The sequence below is a fragment of the Culex pipiens genome, chromosome 3 (assembly GCF_016801865.2).
Source record: "Culex pipiens pallens isolate TS chromosome 3, TS_CPP_V2, whole genome shotgun sequence".
In the NCBI taxonomy this organism is placed as follows: domain Eukaryota; kingdom Metazoa; phylum Arthropoda; class Insecta; order Diptera; family Culicidae; genus Culex; species Culex pipiens.
The window spans coordinates 15,676,687-15,697,831 of record NC_068939.1 but is presented as its reverse complement, the minus strand read 5'-3'; the positions used below and the strand labels follow the sequence as shown (position 1 = coordinate 15,697,831).

Here is a 21,145-nt window from a genome sequence, read left to right as displayed (position 1 = left end):
GAGCATGAGCATGAGCATGGTTGACTGCCAATGAGCTGCTACTCCGTTATTGACAGATCAGCTGAAGTTAAACAATGAATCAAAAATGATCAGTGGGAGCCAACCATCCGTTCACTGTTTAACCTCTGAAGATCTCTACATTATTAGTCAATACCGGCGCCCTCCAAGAAGCCTGCAGTTCAACGAAAGTGAGGAATGTTAGTCCGACAGTTGAAGTTGCAGACTCATCAAGCACATAGTTTCACAGCATCTCCTCAAGCATCACGTGATTATTTTTTTTTGGGTTAGTAGGAAAAGGTATTGACTTTTCGATGCCTCCCGAGCTACGACGCTATGGGGAGGACTTTCATAACAGACCCGTCGGGGAGCCTTCCGAGCAACGATGTTATGGGAAGGACTTTTTGGTTAACCCACAAACTCACTCACACACAGTTATTTTGCTCCACTATTAACTCAACGATCCAAATTGTCAGTGCGCCTTTCGTTCATTATATAGAAATGGCTTTTTACCGCAAAAAATAAAACCTCATTTGAAAAATTTAAACACAATCCACCCGACGCCGTGCCTTCCGATCAACGATGATTTAAGAAGGGCTTTGAAAATCACAAAAGAAATCACTTTTCACTCCGAATATTTTTTACAACCACGCGCTCCCTTTGTCAATTATGCACTCAGGAGGGAGAAAATTTCTACGCAAGCCATGAGCAAAAATTATTGACAACCGGAGGGTATTTTTGGAGCAATTGAATTCCAAGAGATCATTGAGAGAAGATCGCAGTGAACTAAAAACAATTTCGAGACAAGAAGAGCATCAAGTTTCAAACGATTCAAGGGGTTCAAGGGACTGAAGAAAGTATCGATAGATGGAGCAATATTGAGATGATCGACAACCAGAGAGTCGACTGTATTTCAATATACTTATTTATTATGCCGTTTTATGTTGCCAATTCTGCTTCGATCGCTGCTAGATTCGAAGGAACTAAACAATGTTTTTGCGGAGTCCTAATCTTCAACGTTTAAACCTAATTCAAACCAAACCAACCAAGAGTTTATTAAAAATTGAAATCAAGTCATTAATAAATTTTGCTATTATTCATATCAATCTAATAAATTGGAATTCGTTGTTTGGAAAAGAGTTGATTCGATTTAACAAGAATCGATTTTTGGTGTATTGTTCTGATTGACTTATATTTTTTAACATAAAATTATTTTTAGGTCCTTTTTGGTACTGGGACCTGGTTAGGACCGAGCCGTAGATTGACTTCTATCATTCCCTTTTAAAACCAAACTTTTGCAATTTTACTACTTTCACTCGCAAGCAATAACCTCACTCTCTCCCCGAAAATGATTAATGTCATTACAATTCAGCACCCTCGGAAAAGTCATTACGCCGTGCTGTAGCGCGAAAATGGCTCCCCATCTATTTGCCGGCATACATATCTCCAGCTAGACACCTTCCAGCCCCAATAAATAATTGCGAGGGTTGCCTGGAAGTTTGTAATTACAGGGCGCCAACCCAACCCCTTATTTCGAGATTCTCTGTAAAGGTGAAGCGCTATGGTGATAGTTTGCAAACCCCTCGTGACTTTCATCGCTGGGTGCCAATTCCTAAAAGGATGAAAATTCACCTCTCCTAGGGAGAGAGAGAGCTTTTTTCGTGCTTTCGGGGACGGAATATTTACACGTGTATGCTCCGCTACACGTGTACGTATATAATTAAGATAAATAGCAATAATAAATCAACGGAAAAAGTTGTTCCTGGCAGATTGCGAAGAGCTGAACCGGTGCTGATAGTGTGGTTTGCAACCTTACTTTTATGATGCTAGGTAAGTGCTGTTAGCATTATTTTGAAATCGTTTTTCATCGTGGCATCCTCGAAGCTTTTAAAAAGCTGACAGGCCATCGTTTTAAAAATATTGCTATATCAAGTGGTCTTTCTAGTACCTAATAGTTAGAGGTCCAAACTATTCGTTTCGTTTTGGAGAACTGTGGTAATATCTTCGAAGATTTATTCAAAAAAGTGTTTCTTTCTGCTAGCAATGGTCCTTGTGGATTGAAAATAGTTATCATTCAAACTTCTTTTTCCTCTTAAAAAGCTCACAAGACAACACCACTTTAACTCTTCTGCTCTAGTTGTTGTTCAAAAGTCCCTATCATGCTGAGCCCAGTTGGTAAAGTCAGGCCAACAGAAAAAAAAAACTCATACAATTCATGATGCACGATGTGGTGGTGACCATGAGCACAGTACTCACAACTGGCCCCAGGCTGCCTGGTCCGGCCTTTTTGCCGGAACCCAAACCGCCCGGCGACGCATAGTCTGGGGCACTGACTGCAGGCCATTTCGGAAGTCCCCTTTCGTAGCAACATCAACCCAAAAAAAAAATGTTAACGATCCAGTCTACCCCGAAAAATCTCTCTCTCTTTATCGGAAGTGTGTACCAGACAGCAGTTGGTTGGCAGTGTTGCCAGCTTGTACGAGTAAGTGCGAACATTTTTTCAATTTGGTTTAGGCTGTTTGGACCGGCGTTGCCGCAGTCAGTAAAGTCGTTAGGGGAAGTAGATTGGCACCGGTGACGATTTCTGGAGCCTTGGTGGAACGATGGTTGATTGGATTGTCTCGTAGAAACGGGTTTCATGCAATGTGTTCAAAATGCATGGAACTTCAATCGATACATTTGAAACAAAATGGAAATCGGTTCTGAAAACTTTTGGTTTCTTAATACTTTATACAGTCGACTCTCTGGTTGTCAATATCCAAGGGACCGTCGAGGAAGAGAATCATCAGTTTACAGAACGATGCAAAATGAAGACTCGATTGAAAATATGCTTTTCTTGGTACCCGGCTATGGGAGAGAATCATGGCAACGTCCAGCAAACAAAAACAAACTAATGTCAAACACCCTTCAAAGCTTCGTTTCGCCAAGAAAAATGTCTATGCAAGCCATGAGATAGTGACAATATTGACAACCGGAAGAGATTTTTACAGCAAACAGAATCCAAGGGACCGTCGAGCAAGAGATCGTTCAAGCAAGAGAAAATATCGAGGAATAAAGCCAATCGAAGTATGCAGTTTGAAGGGACTGAATAATTCATCGATAGCAGCAATATTGATATCGAGAAGATCGACAGCTAAAGAGTCGACTGTATAAAATAATATTAATAGAAAATGGAAAATTTATTACTCAACAAATTTGTTGGAGAGAACAAAGTTCGAAGCGATTATAACTTTCACAATAACCTGCAAGTTCTTTAAACAGAGGGTTTTTGTTAGTTAGAATTTCAAATGCAAATAATATTTGAATAATTTCCATACAAACATGAATTTCTTTAAAGAAAGACGGGTCTGCACTGATCGTTCCTGAATTTAAGGAGACTGCTATGAAGTATATGAAAAATGTGTGTTCTGATTTAATAATTTAATTAAAAAAATGTCTCTTCAAACGTGAAGCTCATATTAGTTAAAATTACCATTTAAGTAACTCGAAACAAATATAAATGAGTTTTACGGCTGATTTCAATCCTCAAATGGTGCGAATCCCATTTCTAAATCGATTTTAAACTACCTCATCAAAACATCACCAAACTCCCACTGCTATAACCCCCAATGTTAGTAATTATTCACTTTTCCCAAAACCCAATTAAAGGATGCTCAATGTTTCAGAAGGTTCCTCTAACCCATTCCCCGTTCTGGGGGCGGAAACCTCCCACGGGAAATTCGACGCGTTCCATGCGTGTGTGTTTGTAACAAGTATCCGCTTTCACGATGTGTGTTGCCACTTCCTGTACAAACACATCTCCGTCGTTCCGGAAGATGCCTCCTTTTAATAAGCATTTCCAGTCAGCCTTGGCAAAAGCTTCCTCTCATTTAGTTTCGATCCATCACAGTTAGAGTTGGGGGAAAAAGGGTTACAGTAGGGTGGCTCCTTCTATAAGATTCCATTTCATGAACCACCCTCGAACAACATGCCGGTTGTGGTATCGGTTCTGTTGATGGCACCACCATGAACACGCCACCGGATCAATCCATCCATCCGCTCTGCTGAAACCAGCAGAACCTTGCGAAATGCTCCGGGCACTTGCCACCCACCTTTCGCAGCACACGCAAAGTAATGCGATAAAACGTGGCCGGTAATTAATTTAGGAAATCACGAGTGAGCCCTCAACTTCATCGGCAGAACCGCCACATCGCCATCATCGTGGTGCGAGTTTCGTTCGATTTGGCAAGATGTTTGTTTTTGTGCTCAGCTGAATTTCGAATTTAGACATCGTGGTGTAACCATAACAAACTTGTTGATTCTGGATGAGTTCATTTAAAACTTATTTGAAGTGGTATTCTGGTGATCTTCATCCGTTTATTTTAAACAGTTTGTTTTAGGACATGCAAGTGCATAGTTTTGGAACTTGATCTTCAAAAAGACTAAGGAAAGTCCATTTTCTATTTAAATTTTCTTCTTTAAACCCATATTTCTGTCATTTTTGTGAGGCACATTTTGTAGCAAAAGCTTTTTTTTATCATTTTTTACACAATGACTGTTATTAACATCAAATAAGGGCATTACAATAGTAGTTTATGCCACAAGTTGCAAAAGATGATTTTTTCAGCACGAGTTGTACATTTATCCTATGAAGTTATCAAGTTGGTAAAATACGACGAGTGTTAAAAAGATCAAGTTTTGCAACGAGTTGCTTACAACATTTTTGGCAATTCCGAAAAACGCTTCTTGAATGGACTTCTGTGTCACATGAATTGACAGTAAACTAACACATGAATTGAAAACTAAACTAACTAACAGTAAACTAACTGTTCAAAACAGAAAAATATTGAAAAATATTACTTTTCGATACTAGTGTTGAAAAGTTCAACTTTTCAGCACCCATTTCAGTGCTGATAGGTAGAACTTTTCAGCACTTCTATTGAAAGGTAAAAAAATTCAATTCTGTAATTTTTGGTTGGGAAAAGTAGGCCGTTTCGTTTCTCCAAAAGGACAGGAAAAGTTGACAGTTTGTCAGCGGGATTGCAAAAATACTATTTAAAATCTAGTTTTCCCCGATTGTTTTGGAAACGAAAAATGACTTTTTCTACTAGTAAAAACTATAAATCATTTATTTCAGGCCTGCCCAATGTCCGGCTCGCGGGCCGGATCCGGCCCCTGAAGCCATTTCATCCGGCCCGCGACGCCTTTTCAAATTAGTTCTATGACCGGCCCTTAAGGCTGCTCATGAAGTATTAAATAAATAAAATTATTGTCTGAATTAGAAAATAACTTGAGATCAAATTTTATCATATTATAAAAACATTCTTCATGTTTGAATTTAATTTTTATAATTTTTATATTGATATTTTTAAACTGAAAAATTGTGCAGGAAAACAAAATTATCCATTTTGTAAAATTGTGAAATTTATGAAAAAACTTGGATTGTTGTCTAAAAGTTTACAAAAAGAAACTTAATGTTATTTCTTTCAGTTTTAACTTTGTTTACTTCAAATTGATTTTTTCTCTATTTTCTTTTTTTTTAATAAATAAGTAAGCAAAAGTAATGTATTTTTCCAGAATAACTTTTTAGTGATAAATTTTTTTAAAAAAGCTTAAAAAATCAAATTAATCATACTGAAAATAGATTCCTGCAAATATTTAAAAAAACAATTAAGAAATTTATCAAAAACTTCAAAATATTGCAACGATCATTGAAATTTTAATGTTTTTTTTATAAAAATTATATCAAGGCATTTAATTGCAATCGTCAAAAGTAATATCTATACAATTTCAAACATACAAAAATTAAAATAAGTCAAATAAACACATTTTTGAATGTTATCTTTGTTTTTCATTCTTAAAATCAAGATATATGAATCATATTTGCAACACTAGTTCTTTTGAGCATGAGCATGAGCATGAGAGACCACCCATGGTTGTCCTTCTCCGTTGCTGAACAGAACCGTAATATCCTATCAACACAACCGGTCATACGCTTCAACGATCAAATAATGTTTCCCTTATCAACAGCATGCATGAATGCGCTGAAAAGATAAAACATCACGATCATCAAAACTAGAGCCGTTACTAATAGGAAACAGTCATTGGCCACCAACGGCGCCCGCCATGTCAGTTTGTAGATCTCGAGGGAACGGGACGGGAATGTTAGTTAGCACAGGCTGCTACCAAGGGTGGGTTCTATACGATATCCACACCCCCGCGTGTGCCGGAAAACTACTTCTACTTGGGATTTTGTTAGTGGGAAAGGGTAATGGCCAGGATTCATCATAGAGGATGATGATGTGGCCCAATAATCAATGAATTTTGTTGAGTGATAGGGTGATGTATTATGTATTCTCAAGGCAAACAATCGGATGATGCGGATGAGACCATTCCCGGTTATTTGGTGTTGAGTTTAGCACAAATGATTTAATCTTAGACAGCCGGCTGTGGAAAGATAGAATCAAAATTGTGTGTAATTAAAAGGTGAAATATTATACTCAGCGTAACACATTTACGTAGAGTTGACCTGAGACTATTTATACTTTTAAGTTTTTATAAGATGAGCGACCAATTAATAACTGATGAGTTATGAGTTATCTGAAGGACTTGAACAATCGCTTTGAAACAATATCTGTCACCGTGCTTTACGAGCTATAATGCTAAAAGGTGATTTCGCGGGAAACGAAAGGTCAAATATAATTTATATTATGCTAACGCAATTAAAAACGAATCTTCCCATGAAACAATCGCGAATCATAGAACAAAGAAACCCGACTGACTAACGAGAAAGACGATCGCGATATTTGAACTTTACAATCTAACTAAGAAGAAAAAAAGCCACGTCAATAGAAAGGAATAGACAAACATACAGGTGACCACAAAACGGACTGCCTCGACTGTCATCGTGACAACCAGAGCAAGCCGCACATTCACACACACACACACACGCACGCACTCACCCGACAAAATCACCGACGACGAACGACGCGAAAAAAACATGCGACCCGACGGACAGGCATCGCAAAACGGACTGGCTCAACTGTCATTTTTTCAACCAGAGCCAGCCGCACCTTCACACACACACGCGCGCTCTCACCCGACAAAATCACCGACGACGAACGACGCGAAAAAACATGCAACCCGACATTTTTTCAACCAGAGCCAGCCGCACCTTCACACACACACGCGCGCACTCACCCGACAAAATCACCGACGACGAACGACGCGAAAAAACATGCAACCCGACGGACAGGCATCGCAAAACGGACTGGCTCAACTGTCATTTTTCAACCAGAGCCAGCCGCACCTTCACACACACACGCACGCACTCACCCGACATAATCATCGACGACGAACGACGCGAAAAAAACATGCGACCCGACGGACAGGCATCGCAAAACGGACTGGCTCAACTGTCATTTTTTCAACCAGAGCCAGCCGCACCTTCACACACACACGCACGCACTCACCCGACAAAATCACCGACGACGAACGACGCGAAAAAAACATGCGACCCGACGGACAGGCATCGCAAAATGGACTGGCTCAACTGTCATTTTTCAACCAGAGCCAGCCGCACCTTCACACACACACGCACGCACTCACCCGACAAAATCACCGACGACGAACGACGCGAAAAAAACATGCGACCCGACGGACAGGCATCGCAAAACGGACTGGCTCAACTGTCATTTTTCAACCAGAGCCAGCCGCACCTTCACACACACACGCACGCACTCACCCGACATAATCATCGACGACGAACGACGCGAAAAAAAACATGCGACCCGACGGACAGGCATCGCAAAACGGACTGGCTCAACTGTCATTTTTTCAACCAGAGCCAGCCGCACCTTCACACACACACGCACGCACTCACCCGACAAAATCACCGACGACGAACGACGCGAAAAAAACATGCGACCCGACGGACAGGCATCGCAAAATGGACTGGCTCAACTGTCATTTTTCAACCAGAGCCAGCCGCACCTTCACACACACACGCACGCACTCACCCGACAAAATCACCGACGACGAACGACGCGAAAAAAACATGCGACCCGACGGACAGGCATCGCAAAATGGACTCCATATTTGCAACACTAGTTCTTTTATGTATTTACTTTAGAAGAAGCCAATCAAAAGAAAATTGAAAAAAAATGTGTTTACTTTTTCAACTTTTATTAAATATCAGTTCCGGCCCGCCACTGCTTCAGAAATATCAGATCTGGCCCGCAGGGCAAAAAGGTTGGGCACCCCTGATTTATTCTCTAAGATTAGTTTTAATACAAGTAAATCAGTTTGATTTTTGTGTGAAAGATATTCTGAAAAAAAAAACAAATCAAAGAGCCATTTTAATCCAACATTTTCAGGGAAAATTACACTAAGGTTCATCATAAATGTTTAAAACGATACGATTTTTCTATCGGCGAAAATCTTGTCGAGGATAATCATCGTTAACTCATTTAAAAAGATTACTTAAATTTATTATTGAAGCAAAATACTATAAAAATTTAGGACTTTCACTTTTGTAGCGCAGTAAGTCAAGTTCACGATTAAAAAAAAACTGATTCGATTGTCTAAAGTGAAATGTTTTCAAGACCTTCGGATATTCGAGTCCAAGCTGTAAAAATGCTCAAAAATGCCTTCAAAATATTTTTTTTCAAATTAAAGTAATATTCATAATTTAGAATACCTTGTATGCATTTTAACATGATGATTTTCCAAAATTTTATAAAAATACAGTTTTTGATAAAAATACTCAAATTTTCACAAATTTCTTTGTGAGTATTAAATAATACAAAATGGAGTTTGCTTTATAAGTTTTTTTTATTACCAAAACATTCCCAAAATATCTAATTTAAAACAAATTCCTAAGTTTTTATAACATTCACTATGGATATAATATGATGCATTTTTTTTTGCATTTGCATTGTTTGTGAGTTTTTGGAATAAATTACTAAAACTTTCACAAACGACCGTTGTTTTTGAAAATACTCAAATTTTCGTAATTTGTATCATGCAATATAGGTTTTAAACGATGCAAAATGTTGTATGCATTTTCACTAATCAAAGTTTTTTTTCTACGATAGTTAAATTTCCACAAAATATCATATTTCATGAAAGTACTCTAATTTTCAAAACATTGAATACCATTATTAAAATTTAGCCAAATTTGTAATACATTTTCACTGTTTTCTCTTTTTGAATAAAATACTTTAAGTTTCATAAAATTCCGTATTTTATAAAAAAATACTCTGATATCTTTATTCTCATATAAATATAAAATTGTGAAATTAACGATATTATAAATGCAAAAGATAGAATATGATGATTTGGAAATAGAGTCCGGAACAGGCATGCAATTTTATTTAGAAAGGGCTGTTAATCGTCGGAGAAAATCTATATGCATATTGAATATTTTACTTTTTTGAAATGTTACTCTTGTTTACAACATTTCGAAAATGATTTTTCGAAAAGATCAGAAAACTTCACAAATGTTTCATTTTGAACACTTCAAATAGTACTATTAGTTTCTGAGATATTAATACTAAAAAAAGGTTGTTTGGATGAGATTTGAAAACTTAAATTTTCTTGTTCCTTTTTCTATTATATTTTATCTTTAATTCGCTGTATTTCTGCAACCAGAGGTCCAATCTTCTATAACTCTAAGGCAATTTTGTAGGAAATTTTTGCAACTTTTGAAAAAGGATATTTTCAGGAATCAACAATCATGGACATTATTTTAAGAAATCGGGAAGTAGAATTAGTCAATTGATTGCAATTTTGATTGAACAAAAATCATCTTTTTTAGATAAAAAATCATTTTTTCAAAAATCATAACTCGATTTTTAAATGTCAGTGTCAAAAGTTGTATATTTTTGTCCCTTTAGTCCTTTAAAAAAGAATTAATTGATTTGTTTCCTTGTTTTTTTTTCCTCATCAATGCCTACAACTATGCCGAAGATACCAAAACGATCAGAAAAATTCTTCAAAAGATACAGATTTTCGAATATTTACATACCATTTTTGCATGGACAGTAAGGTGCCCAGAATATGGAGCATTGTTTCAAAACCTTGCGCCACAAGCTGATTATTTTTCCTTGAGCTATTTTAGGACTCTGGGTCAAGTATGAGCAAAATCGGTCAAATTAAATTGATACTCGAGAGTGACGTTTGTATGGGGAAAAATTGGAAAAAATGTATGAAAATCCCAATTTTCTAACGGTTTTCAGCTTTGGCAGCTATTTAATAATTTAATTTTTGTATGAAAAACATTTTTTTTCGCTAGCTTTAGGCTCAAGTATCAGTGGGTTAATTTAATTAATTTCGCTCAAAATTTACTCAGATGCTTCAAATAACCCACTTAGACAGCTGCCAAAATCAATGAGTTAAAACATCCATAGTTTGTGCTCCTAATAAAATGTGCTGATGTGTTTTGAGCAGCCATTGATTATCTCTCTGGATTTTTTTCCCCGTTAGGTTAGGAAATTCCTATTTATGTGATGATTGGAGTACAAAGCAAATGATATTCCTAATATATTTGTCGTTGGATTCAATCCGCACACCAATTAATTATGCTGCCCTTAAAAATGTTGTTACGATAACGAAATACCATTATCCCACATTTTACTGTCACTTCCCACGAAGATTTAAGCTCTCCGTTCGTTGTCCCATCGAAAAACAAAACCAGCTACACTTAATGTTATCCTAGAAATGGCATACTCTCACAGTATTATTCCACCAGTTCACAAATACTCACCTCCATCGCTGGTGCTTTCACCCTCAAGAAAAAAGAAAAACATTTTTCGCACAGCTCTTAAACCTGCGAGACCTTATCAATCGCTTTCGCACAATCGATGATACCACCGTTCGTTGTCGTCCAAACGGAACGAGAACAAAGCATAGTCTCGCGCACACACACATACGAGGCACACATACAAGCACATTTTCACACGATAAGAAGCGAACCACATTTTCCTTGGTTGAACCACGCACGTGCCCAAAATTATCCTTCGTTTTGATTGCTCCTTTGACATCTGGACGAAGCTTGCGTGTGTGTGTGTGCGTTAAAGCTCACTCGATTGCCCCATCGAGAGACATTTGGTGAAGACGAAGACAGCAATACTTGAACTGTACGAAAAATGATTGTTTTGGGTCCAAAATAGGTGCAGAATAGGTCGAAAATAGGAACATTAGTGGTTTTAAAGGCATTTAACTTGGTTTAATTTTAAAAAGCACTAAAATTAAAATTTCTGAACTTTTCCAACAGTGTATCACGGCGAAAAACCAGAGTGAAAGTGCCGACAATGATCATTAGCATCGTTTCAAGCAGGGAAGCCGGTGCCAACATATTGTGGCAACCGCTTTTTTCGGTATCTGGAAACGTGGCACCATTTTCCGCCTGACTAGAGTCACCCCCACCCAATAGAAAGAAGCCGCTCTTTAGAAGATGCGGCGATGATTATGGGAAAATGTTGCGGTGTCAATTTTATTCACAAACGCGCTGTCGTTGGCGAAATCGCAGTTTTCTATGTCTATATTGAGGAGATTTTCTGTCAGATTATTCGAGCAGAAACGTCCATTCGACGGAACTTCCCTTAAGGTGATACATGGAACGCACACACAAAGGGCCATATGTTGCTTCTACTTGTGTGGACCGAATTTTGGTAGTGAATATTTTAACATAATTTGTTGACATTAAATTTGAATATAATGCGTTTTCCAATCCACCAACTCATAAAATATTGAATCTTCAAATTGTATTTAGAAAATCTCTGAAAAAAAAACATTAAAAACTTTAAAAAACTTTTTTCCTTAGTCAACTTTTCCACTTTCTTACCAAAAAATGAAAATCATGCAAAAACCGGAAAGTCTGGGCAAGCAATATTCATATCGAACCACCAATCTGGTCATCAATCATTGCTAGCGACGATGCATCCTCTTTGCCATGGCCAGTTGCCAGATTGTGGGAGTTGGAGGAGCCTATACCTACTCTTTCTCTCCGTATTCGATGATTTGTCGGAAAACGGCCCATCGCAAATGACCCGCGCAACACATGGTTGATGGATTCTGTCAATTGGCTTTTCTTTTTTTGAGTTGTTTGGTTCGAGAGGTTAGGAGACGGGCTGGGATCGCAGTTTTGCGCGCAAAGTGATTTATGAGGGCAGAGTGTGATTGTTTGAAGTTTTCTAATTTGGATTGGAAAATCATTCCATGGTCTCAAAAAAGACTTCCAAATCAAAAGGTATAATACATTTGAACAATTCTTCCACAACATGCAGAAATCGATTTAATTTGTTACTTACGATTTGGTTTGGAGGTGGGCAAAGAAGAAACGTTGCCTCATTCGTCGATACGTAAAAGTATCCATACATTTTGGTTTGTACAAAAATAGTACGTAAATAGAGCCATCTTGTTTATGACAATAGTAGTTTATGCAACAACAAAAATTTGAAAGGTATTACTTTTCGAAACAAGTACTCAACAGTAGAACTTTTCAGCTTTTATTTTGAAAAGTGTTGCTATTCGATTCTGTTATTTTTGGTACAGAAAAGTAGGCTATTTCGTCGTCGTTCAAGAATGACAGGAAAAGTAAGTAGACGTAATTGCAAAAAAAATTTGAAACATTTATGCTGGCATAAAAGCAATTTTCTTCAAACATTAAATTTTAAGTATCAATATGAAATTTTAGATCGCTTTGCAATCAATAATGACAAACAAAAATCAAATTAGTCTCACAAAATTTTGCCATGACATAATGTTTGCACTTTATTCGGAAATCTGTATCATGGGAATATTCTCATCGATTTGGTGTCATAGGCAAACATGTGGGTATTGATCAGGACTATTGAAGAAAAATGTTACAATCTAAAGGGATTGGAAAACCCAAAAACCTGCCTTATTCCAACAAAATTTATTTAATATAAAATTTCATGAAGTTTGATTTGCAACAAGACGAGTTTCTAGTAGGTCCAACATAATAACCTTATAATGGGTTTCCTGAAACCAACTCCAGATCAGCCACAGTAGTTTGTTAACATACCTTTTTTATAAGAAAAAAAAAAGAAATCAAAAGAATCACCGATCTCCTCTAAAAAATATTTTGAAATTTCTAAATTCAGGAACAACAACTACATCATTTTAAAATGTTGCTAATTAATTTTAATTTGTCTTCTCAATTAGAAATATTTGTTTTTTTTTAACTATTTCCCGAACAAAACATTTAATTTTAAATCACCAATGTTTTTTTTTTAATGTTAGCATTTAAGATATGGATTTGTACAATAGGTTTTTATAAAAAAAATCAGATTTGTACCAATGTCAAAAATCAAGAAATCATTTTTTAAATTTAAACTGCATTACGCAGTTTTAATTTAAGTTTAATAAACTTTTAAATTTAAAAAAGTTACGAATGGGGCTAAATTTTATTTACTACCATTTTGATTTTAAACAAATATTAAAAATATATTAAAGGGAGCATACACACGCCAATATTTTTTATGTTTAAGCTTATATTAAAAAGCTTTTGTTTTCAAGTCTGTTTTGCAAATTTAAACCTGAATTTTTGCTGGTAAGGATTTTTTATTTTAAATCAGCCTGACTTAAAAAAAACTGTTGTAAGAATATTAATAGTTCGATAAATGATTATATAATAAAAGTGAACTTCCCGAATATTTAAAATTACATTTTCTAGGATATATTTTAACTCTTTACATCCCAACCCCGTCTTTAGACGGGCTTTAATCTGAAAAATCACCAAAAATCAATTTTTCAACCAATTTTTGAACTTTAAAAAGCATTGAAAAGGAAAACTCTTTAAATTTTAGAAAATTTTAGGGTTGGAAGTTTGACTTGTTCAATGTGACTATGCCAATGTTTTTAAAAATGTTTTTCAGGGGTCAAAGCATTTCCTTTTTTTTGAGTAAAAATAAGTATGCAGTAATTTTTCTAGTGTCCCAGACTATGCCTTTACGCATTGTTTTACAATTTCAATGATAATGTTGCCATTTTCTAGTAAAAAATGTGAAAAACGAGCAAACATTGAAAAAAGTAAATGTAAAAACATGACAAAATAAGATAGGCAAAATGTAATGATAGAAGCTGGTAGAATAGGCCATATACTAAACAAAATTAATTCAAATTAAAATACTAAAAATAAAACAAGAAAAACGTAAAACAAGAGAAGTGTTGTTTTTTGTAGAACAAAAGTAGCTCAAAATGACCTCCTGAACACGGGAAAAATAAGAATTCAAAAAAAAAAATGGGCGGTAGAGTGTTAACGTTTTTTAACGCTTCTTGAAATTTCTGTAAAATTTGGTGTTTTGGCGCTGTGGTCCCCGTGAAATATTGTTAGTGAAAAAACACTTAGCCTTTTCATTTGTTAAATTGCATTGAAACCACTGAATATGTGAAATACTTGAAAACTTAAATAAAACTATGACTTTATCATTATAACAGATATAAAATATCGAGAAAAAAAAAGAAAAACTATAAACTTAACAACTGATTAAAAAATTAAAGAAAAGTGTTCTATGTTTCTACTATTTTGAAATTATGCATATTTATCAATTATGATATTCAGTTATTGTTAATATTTCTTCCATTTACAGTCCAGACTTGATTTTTCTGAAGGCTTTGGCGAAATTTCACTTCGGATAATCGGATCTGGACTGTACTAGATTTTAATTTAAATATTTATTTCAGATTAGTATTTTCACTTGCCTCACATATTTCCCTTATACACTTTTTGCAAATTTTAAATTAAGACTTAGACTTTTTTTAAGAGAAAGGGAATGTAAAATTGAAAATGAAAATTGATTTCTTAAAAAAATATTTTTTTCCCAAACGTCTACTTCCGATCTGTGATCTCAAAACTAAAAGCCTAAAATAAAACGATTTGATAACAATTGTAAAAGTAAATGTAAGCCTATTTATTCAAAGTTCATTTAAAATCGATGGCCAAAATTTGCCATCGATTTTAAACGAACTTTGAATAAATAGGCTTACATTTACTTTTACAATTGTTATCAAATCGTTTTATTTTAGGCTTTTAGTTTTGAGATCACAGATCGGAAGTAGACGTTTGGGAAAAAAATATTTTTTATATTTAAAATTTTCAATGCTGATTTCGCAATTTTTTAGCAATTTTCGTACTTTTTATTTGGATGAAAATTTGACTATGCATTCCCTATGTCAAAAGAAGCCATTTTGCATTCAATTTTGCGGGTTGGTCTTAGAAAATGGAAATGAGAATATTAGAAAATCTGTATTCAGAGAAGGGATGTTTTGATCGAATTAATGTCTTCGGCAAAGTTGTTGATATTGGTAAGGATTTTAAAGGAATATTTCCAATTCTCTTAACTTTCATCAAGGATTTTTGGTATATTTCAGGGAACTAAAACAAGACTAGACAAGACTAGACTTTAGGATGTTGCAAAATTTGGTACCAGAAAAAAACGGGGTGGCTTTGATAGGTTTGAGATTTTTCCGCAAAATGAAGTGTACAAATTAAATACGTATGGAATTCTATGGAATCAAACAAACAATTGTAGAGAAGTGTTCAAAGTACTTCAAGAAGAAGTTTTCATAAAATATTGAATAGTTTAAATAGTAAGTTAACTATAATTAAGAAAATGTTGATAAAAAGCGTTATTCCAATTTTCTCAAAGTGTCATGATTTTCTCAATAAAACATGATTTCGAATCAGAAAACGGAATGCATTTTTAGTTTCTTTGGACAATTTTCCATTAGAAGAAGGTTAAGTTAGGTTTGTAAAAAATATATATGATGTGTTTTTGTAAAATAATTCCAAAAAAAATCTTTAAATTTACAGGCATTTTTAGTACAACATTTTTTTATAAAATGTGAAAAGTTTTGATTCGTGCTTCGAATTCAGTTTAAAATGCAATATGAATCAATTATAAAACTTGTTTTAGCAAATTTTACGCATTTGGGACTTTTAGCAATTTCAAATAAAATTTATACGTGTTTTATGAAAAAGCTTATAAACTTAGTTAACTAAATATAAACATTGTTTTTTTTTCTTCAAAACTATGTTACCCACTTTAGCGATGGTAAATTTGACATAAAAAAATTTCAACATTTTACATTGAAATTCAACGAGAAAAACTATCACCATCAAAGTCGCCCCGGAATTTGAAATTAGAATTTTCACCGCAACTATGTTTAAAAGCATGAATGAAAAAACTTTTTTTTTTTCAAAGATAGTGCATGAACCTTGTGTGGCTTACCCTAGTACATGTTTTAGAAATTATAATCTTAAAAAATACACAAACAGTTGGAAAATATTCTTAAAGTAAATTGAAATCCTATAAATGTCTCACCGGTTTACGGTACCGGGGTTATATTTGAAAAAATAATAGATTTATGGGAAAAAACATTTATGCTGTTGAAGAAAATAAAAAAAATAAGATGCGAAATGAAGTGTAATCGAAAATTACTTTACAATGTATTGATAGAGGGTACTATTTTCACGTTGTAGAAATTTTAGGTAAATCTTTGCGATTTTTTAAAACATTTCTGCAAAAAAATGTAGATGAATGAGTGTAAAAGTTTCCTGAAATTATCTTTTTTTCGGAATATAAGTTTTTTTCAGTGTCATCTAGTTATCTATCAATTTTCAATTCGTGATATCTCGGTAACTATTGGTACGATTTTAAATGTAAATCTTTTGACATTTATAAAAACTGGGTAAAGGGGGAAAATATCCTTTTTTATCACTCTAAGACGTTAGACTAATTCTCATCACCTTTGCCGTTTTCCTCTATGAAATCAATATTTTCATATGTATCAACAATGGAGAGTTGCTTGATCACTTTTATTTGAGGTATTTATTACTTTGGAACAGTCAAAAACACCTTATGAAAGCTGTAATTCATGGTCAAAGTGCTGATAGGCCGATATTAGAAATAAGCTGAAAAAGGATATAGTTCCCCTATCCGGGCATGCGGAATAATACCAATTTGCAAAAACATTTCAAAACAATGTAAAATTTAATTGTAATTAATCCGATGTTGATGACGATTTTTTCTAAGAACAGTAAAAATGCTTCATTTATGGGTGACATTTGAAACATTACTTGTAAGCTTAATCACAATAACCTTCAACTAAATGTTTATTTTTCCTCTCTCCTATTTTTCTTTTGCAGGCGATATACGACATGCTGGGCGCGTGCTCGTCGAACAAACCGGCCGACTCGGCGGAGGAGCGCGCGAAAAACATCTTCGCCAAGATGGACGAAAATAACGACGGCCAGCTGACGCAGGACGAGTTCCTGAAGGGTTGCCTGCAGGACGAGGAGCTGTCCAAAATGTTGGCACCTTAAGCTTAATGAAAAAAAAAAAAACACACAAAAAACTCTCTAATAGATATTATTAGTAAGGTTAGATGGGAGTGTAAGAAGGGAGAGATAGAGAGAGAGAGTTGCAGAGGGGGGAATTTAACGTGAATGACAGTTGTTTGTAGGACCCGAAAAAGCTGACGCGATTTATTCAAACACACAAAAAAAGGACCGCGTTAGGTAAGCTAATTAACGAGAGGAATGCTAAACTTAATGACAATGGAATGAAATAATCGTAATTTTTCACACAAACGCAAGCAGAAAGAAAGTGGAGAAAGTTGATTTTTTTGTTTTTTTTTTGTTACAGTCAAAACAAAGGTAAGCAAAAAAGCACACATTCAAAAAGAGCGCAAAATTGCACCACAAACAAAACCAGTAATTAAAGCAAAAAAACATCGTTAATCGTAATTGGGTATTAAACACAGATGCAAATCGTGCGCACGCAAATGTCGAACAAGTTGTGCGAGTGTTGGAAAAAAAGAGAAGAAGAAGCAACTAGGGCAGACAAAATATATGATAATCATTGGATTAGTTAATTAAAGCAGCAAATAGTCAGAAAGAAAGTAAAGAAAAAACAAACACACACACACACAAAAGGCAAACATAAGCGCAAAAAACCGTGTCATCTAATCATTTTTATAATTACATTGTAAGCGAAAATACCAGTTGTTAGTGTGTGGAATCATAAGCCGATTTTGAAAAACAAAGATTTAAAATTTAAAATTTTGCGTGGCAAATCGACCACCGCGTTGCTTCTTTCCCCGTTTTCTGCCCCTTTTGAAAAGTCCACGTGTGTGTCCCTTTTCCTTAGTAGTAAAGCAAAATCCATAACAAAAAAGTTGCCGCAAAAAAATGCTGACAAAAACGGGTGACGAAGGGTGGAATGAGCCTTCACCCCCCGCGCACTCGAGGACAAGCGAATGTTTAACAAAACACGTTTACAACAAGTAACTTAACTTAAGTCTCCCAACCTCTACTTTCTCGTTACGCATTCGGGTTTCTGCCGCATTTAAGTGTGTATATTTTTAAGACGACACAACTTTTTCCCCCCAATTTCTACCGTGAGTATTTTTCTCTCTTTTTCTATAATTAACAAAAAGAAAACAACAAAAATCAATAACACATTAAGCGTAACAAAATGTAACGATTTCATTCCATTTGAGCGGTTTTCATCACAGTTTCACAATCATTACTTTGCATAAGCGCGGAAATACACAAAAAAACTCACACATACTGGCACAATCCAAGCATTGCACACGTACAAAAAAAAATCGCGTGTATTAAAGAAAACGGGAGCAAAAAAAAACGTTTTCTAACCCGAAATTTCACATTCTTTCGCGGTAGGTAGGTTCATTGAGCTTTCTTCTTTGACGACGAAAGGTAAGCTCAAGCTAGCGAAAAAAAACGGGGTCTTTCTTTGTGTGGGAGAAGGTTGAAAGGTGATTTTCTATGGATATTTTTTTTACTTTTTCATACAGTTGCTGTGCTGAAGGCATGATTGGGCATAATACTATGGGATTTTGCTGAATGAATTTGCAATATTAATGCACTTTTTCGACGATCTTGAAAGATTCTTTAACTGAATAACACAACTCAATGAAATGAACCAAAAAACCCAAATATAGCATGAAATATTTCCTTTGCACATCGATCCACCGTGGCAGACTTTCGTGAAACATTTCATCAGCAGTGGTGTCATTTTTTCAATGGAGGTCTGTATTTCGTTGGAGAAAAGTCTGTATTTGGTCTGTATCTGTATCGATTTTGGGACTTTTAATGGGTTATTTAACATGTTTATAATTTTAGTAATATGTTTAAAACAATTCATAGGTAAATTTCAACGGAACATGGCTGACATTTGGGTAAAAAGAGTTGATTCCCATCAAATTTCATGTGAAAATTAATCCACGGAATGTTCAATTCAATTGATGTTTATTAGAATTCCAGGATGTTACATTTGCAATTTAGAGATTTGGAGAACCTTTCAACTGAGATCAATTTATAAGCCTTTACAGGGAGGGTACATGTTTCTAAGTTTAGATTTTGCTAGCTGAGTGCTCTTTTACGGAAACTATTTTTTGAGAAAAAAAAACCCTAGATCTATGTTTGGCCTAAGACTAATTTCACAAAATCCTCGGAATGTTAAAATATAAATTTAGCAAGATTTTGAATTATTTACTCGCATTCGCGGAGATGGGCGGGTGGCAGACTGGATTTCGTCATATTTATGTGATGATTGTCAACAAGAGTGTTGCATTATTCATCAATCCATTAACGTGAAATATTTTGAAACATTTCATCAGTCCTTTTTGACTACCCACATCAGTCTGATAATTCGACTTGAGTGTGCTGTCATATCGCAAGCCAAGGAGTATATATTAAATTAGACTAGATCAGTTTTACAGCTGTCAAAAAAAAGTTTGCACGAAATCCGGATTTTGAATAAAAATTTTACCAGTTTTCATTTTCTGTAGGGTTGTTTAAAATTTCAATGAATTTGGTGCACGGAAAGAAATCTTGTAAGCATATCCGGTAACTCTATGTTCCCGAATTCGTAAACATTGAAATGTTTCCAAAATCGTGAACACTTTTTTCCGATTTCGAACAAAAATTTTGTCAATATTGAAAACACGTACATCGAAATTGAGAAAAAAATTGACGATATTGGAAACATTTCAATGTTTACGAATTTGGAAACCTATAGTGTGAAACCCACCTTATCTTATCTAATCTATATAACTTGACCACAAGCGCCTCTTTGACATTACGGTGTTTGCTTGCAGAATTACTAAAACAAAATATTATTATTTTGCTAACCATTTTGTACACTGTCTTGTAATTTGGCTGAATTTATAGGTAGACAAATTGAATGACAGTGTGACAGCCACAAGTGTCAACATTGCAACATAATTTACGTATTGCTCAAGGTATGAAGATTAGATAAGGTAAGGCGGGATTTCCCAGCTGTCAAAATAGTTAGCACGAAACCCGGATTTTATATGGAGATTTTCAGAAAAGTGAAATTTTGACCATTTTCCGGGCAAATTTCACCGGATTTTTTTTTTCTGGAGGGTTGTTAAGCATTCCAAACTGAACCGAAAAAACGCGTTATATGAATTTATTTTCTTGAAAAAATATTTTTGTTTTAAAAGCATATTTCGGTTCAGTTTGGCATGCTTAACAACCGTATAGAAAAAAATCAGGTGAAATTCGCCCGGAAAATGGTCAAATTTTACTATTCCACCTTACCTTATATAATCTTCATACGTATTGCTTCAATTTTGACAGCACATTACGCTTTGAAATCTTTCAGGACAATGTTGAAATCCGTCAAAATATTTGGTAATGTTGGCTGTTGAAATATTTCATTGATTTTTCTCCAAAGCCGTATTATTAAGGTGGTTTTAGACTATGGCAAACAAACAAACTTGCACTTTTTCGCGTTTGACAGTTTGCCAAAATTGCAAACAAGACAAAATGTATGCAATTTTTTTAAACAAACGTTGACAAACTGCGACAAACTGTCAAAATGTGCGAGTTTGTTTGTTAAGTTACCGAGACCGACTCTTCTTCGTCAAATGTCGTCCTGATAAGGGCCATTAAATTTGTGCGAAGAAATGTTTCCAGAAAATCCACAAAATTTAACAATACAACTCAAATGGTGAAGATGGGAAAATGAGTTGTATTTTCAAGGTGAACTGGCGTGAAACGCTTTGCCAAATAAGTTGGAAAATTAGTGTAAATCGGCCAGCTGAATTTTCTCTAGTCAAAATAGAGTGCAAAAATATAGCAATTGAATTTTCT

General features: G+C 35.1%; 2 protein-coding genes across 5 annotated transcripts in view; both read left to right on the top strand.

Moving 5' to 3' along the window:
* The window catches only part of LOC120418038 (neuronal calcium sensor 2), a 280,465-nt gene extending 262,300 nt beyond the window's left edge, over positions 1–18,165 (top strand). For all 4 annotated transcript variants that reach the window (XM_052710711.1, XM_039580283.2, XM_039580284.2 and 1 more), the window contains one exon: positions 17,150–18,165. In XM_052710711.1, coding sequence (XP_052566671.1) covers positions 17,150–17,326 — 177 coding nt within the window. In that variant the 3' untranslated portion in view covers positions 17,327–18,165. The remainder of the gene's footprint in view (positions 1–17,149) is intronic.
* Positions 1–21,145, top strand: part of LOC120418039 (neurocalcin homolog) — a 328,306-nt gene that overhangs the window by 267,763 nt on the left and 39,398 nt on the right. The gene's annotated exons all lie outside the window — the stretch shown is intronic.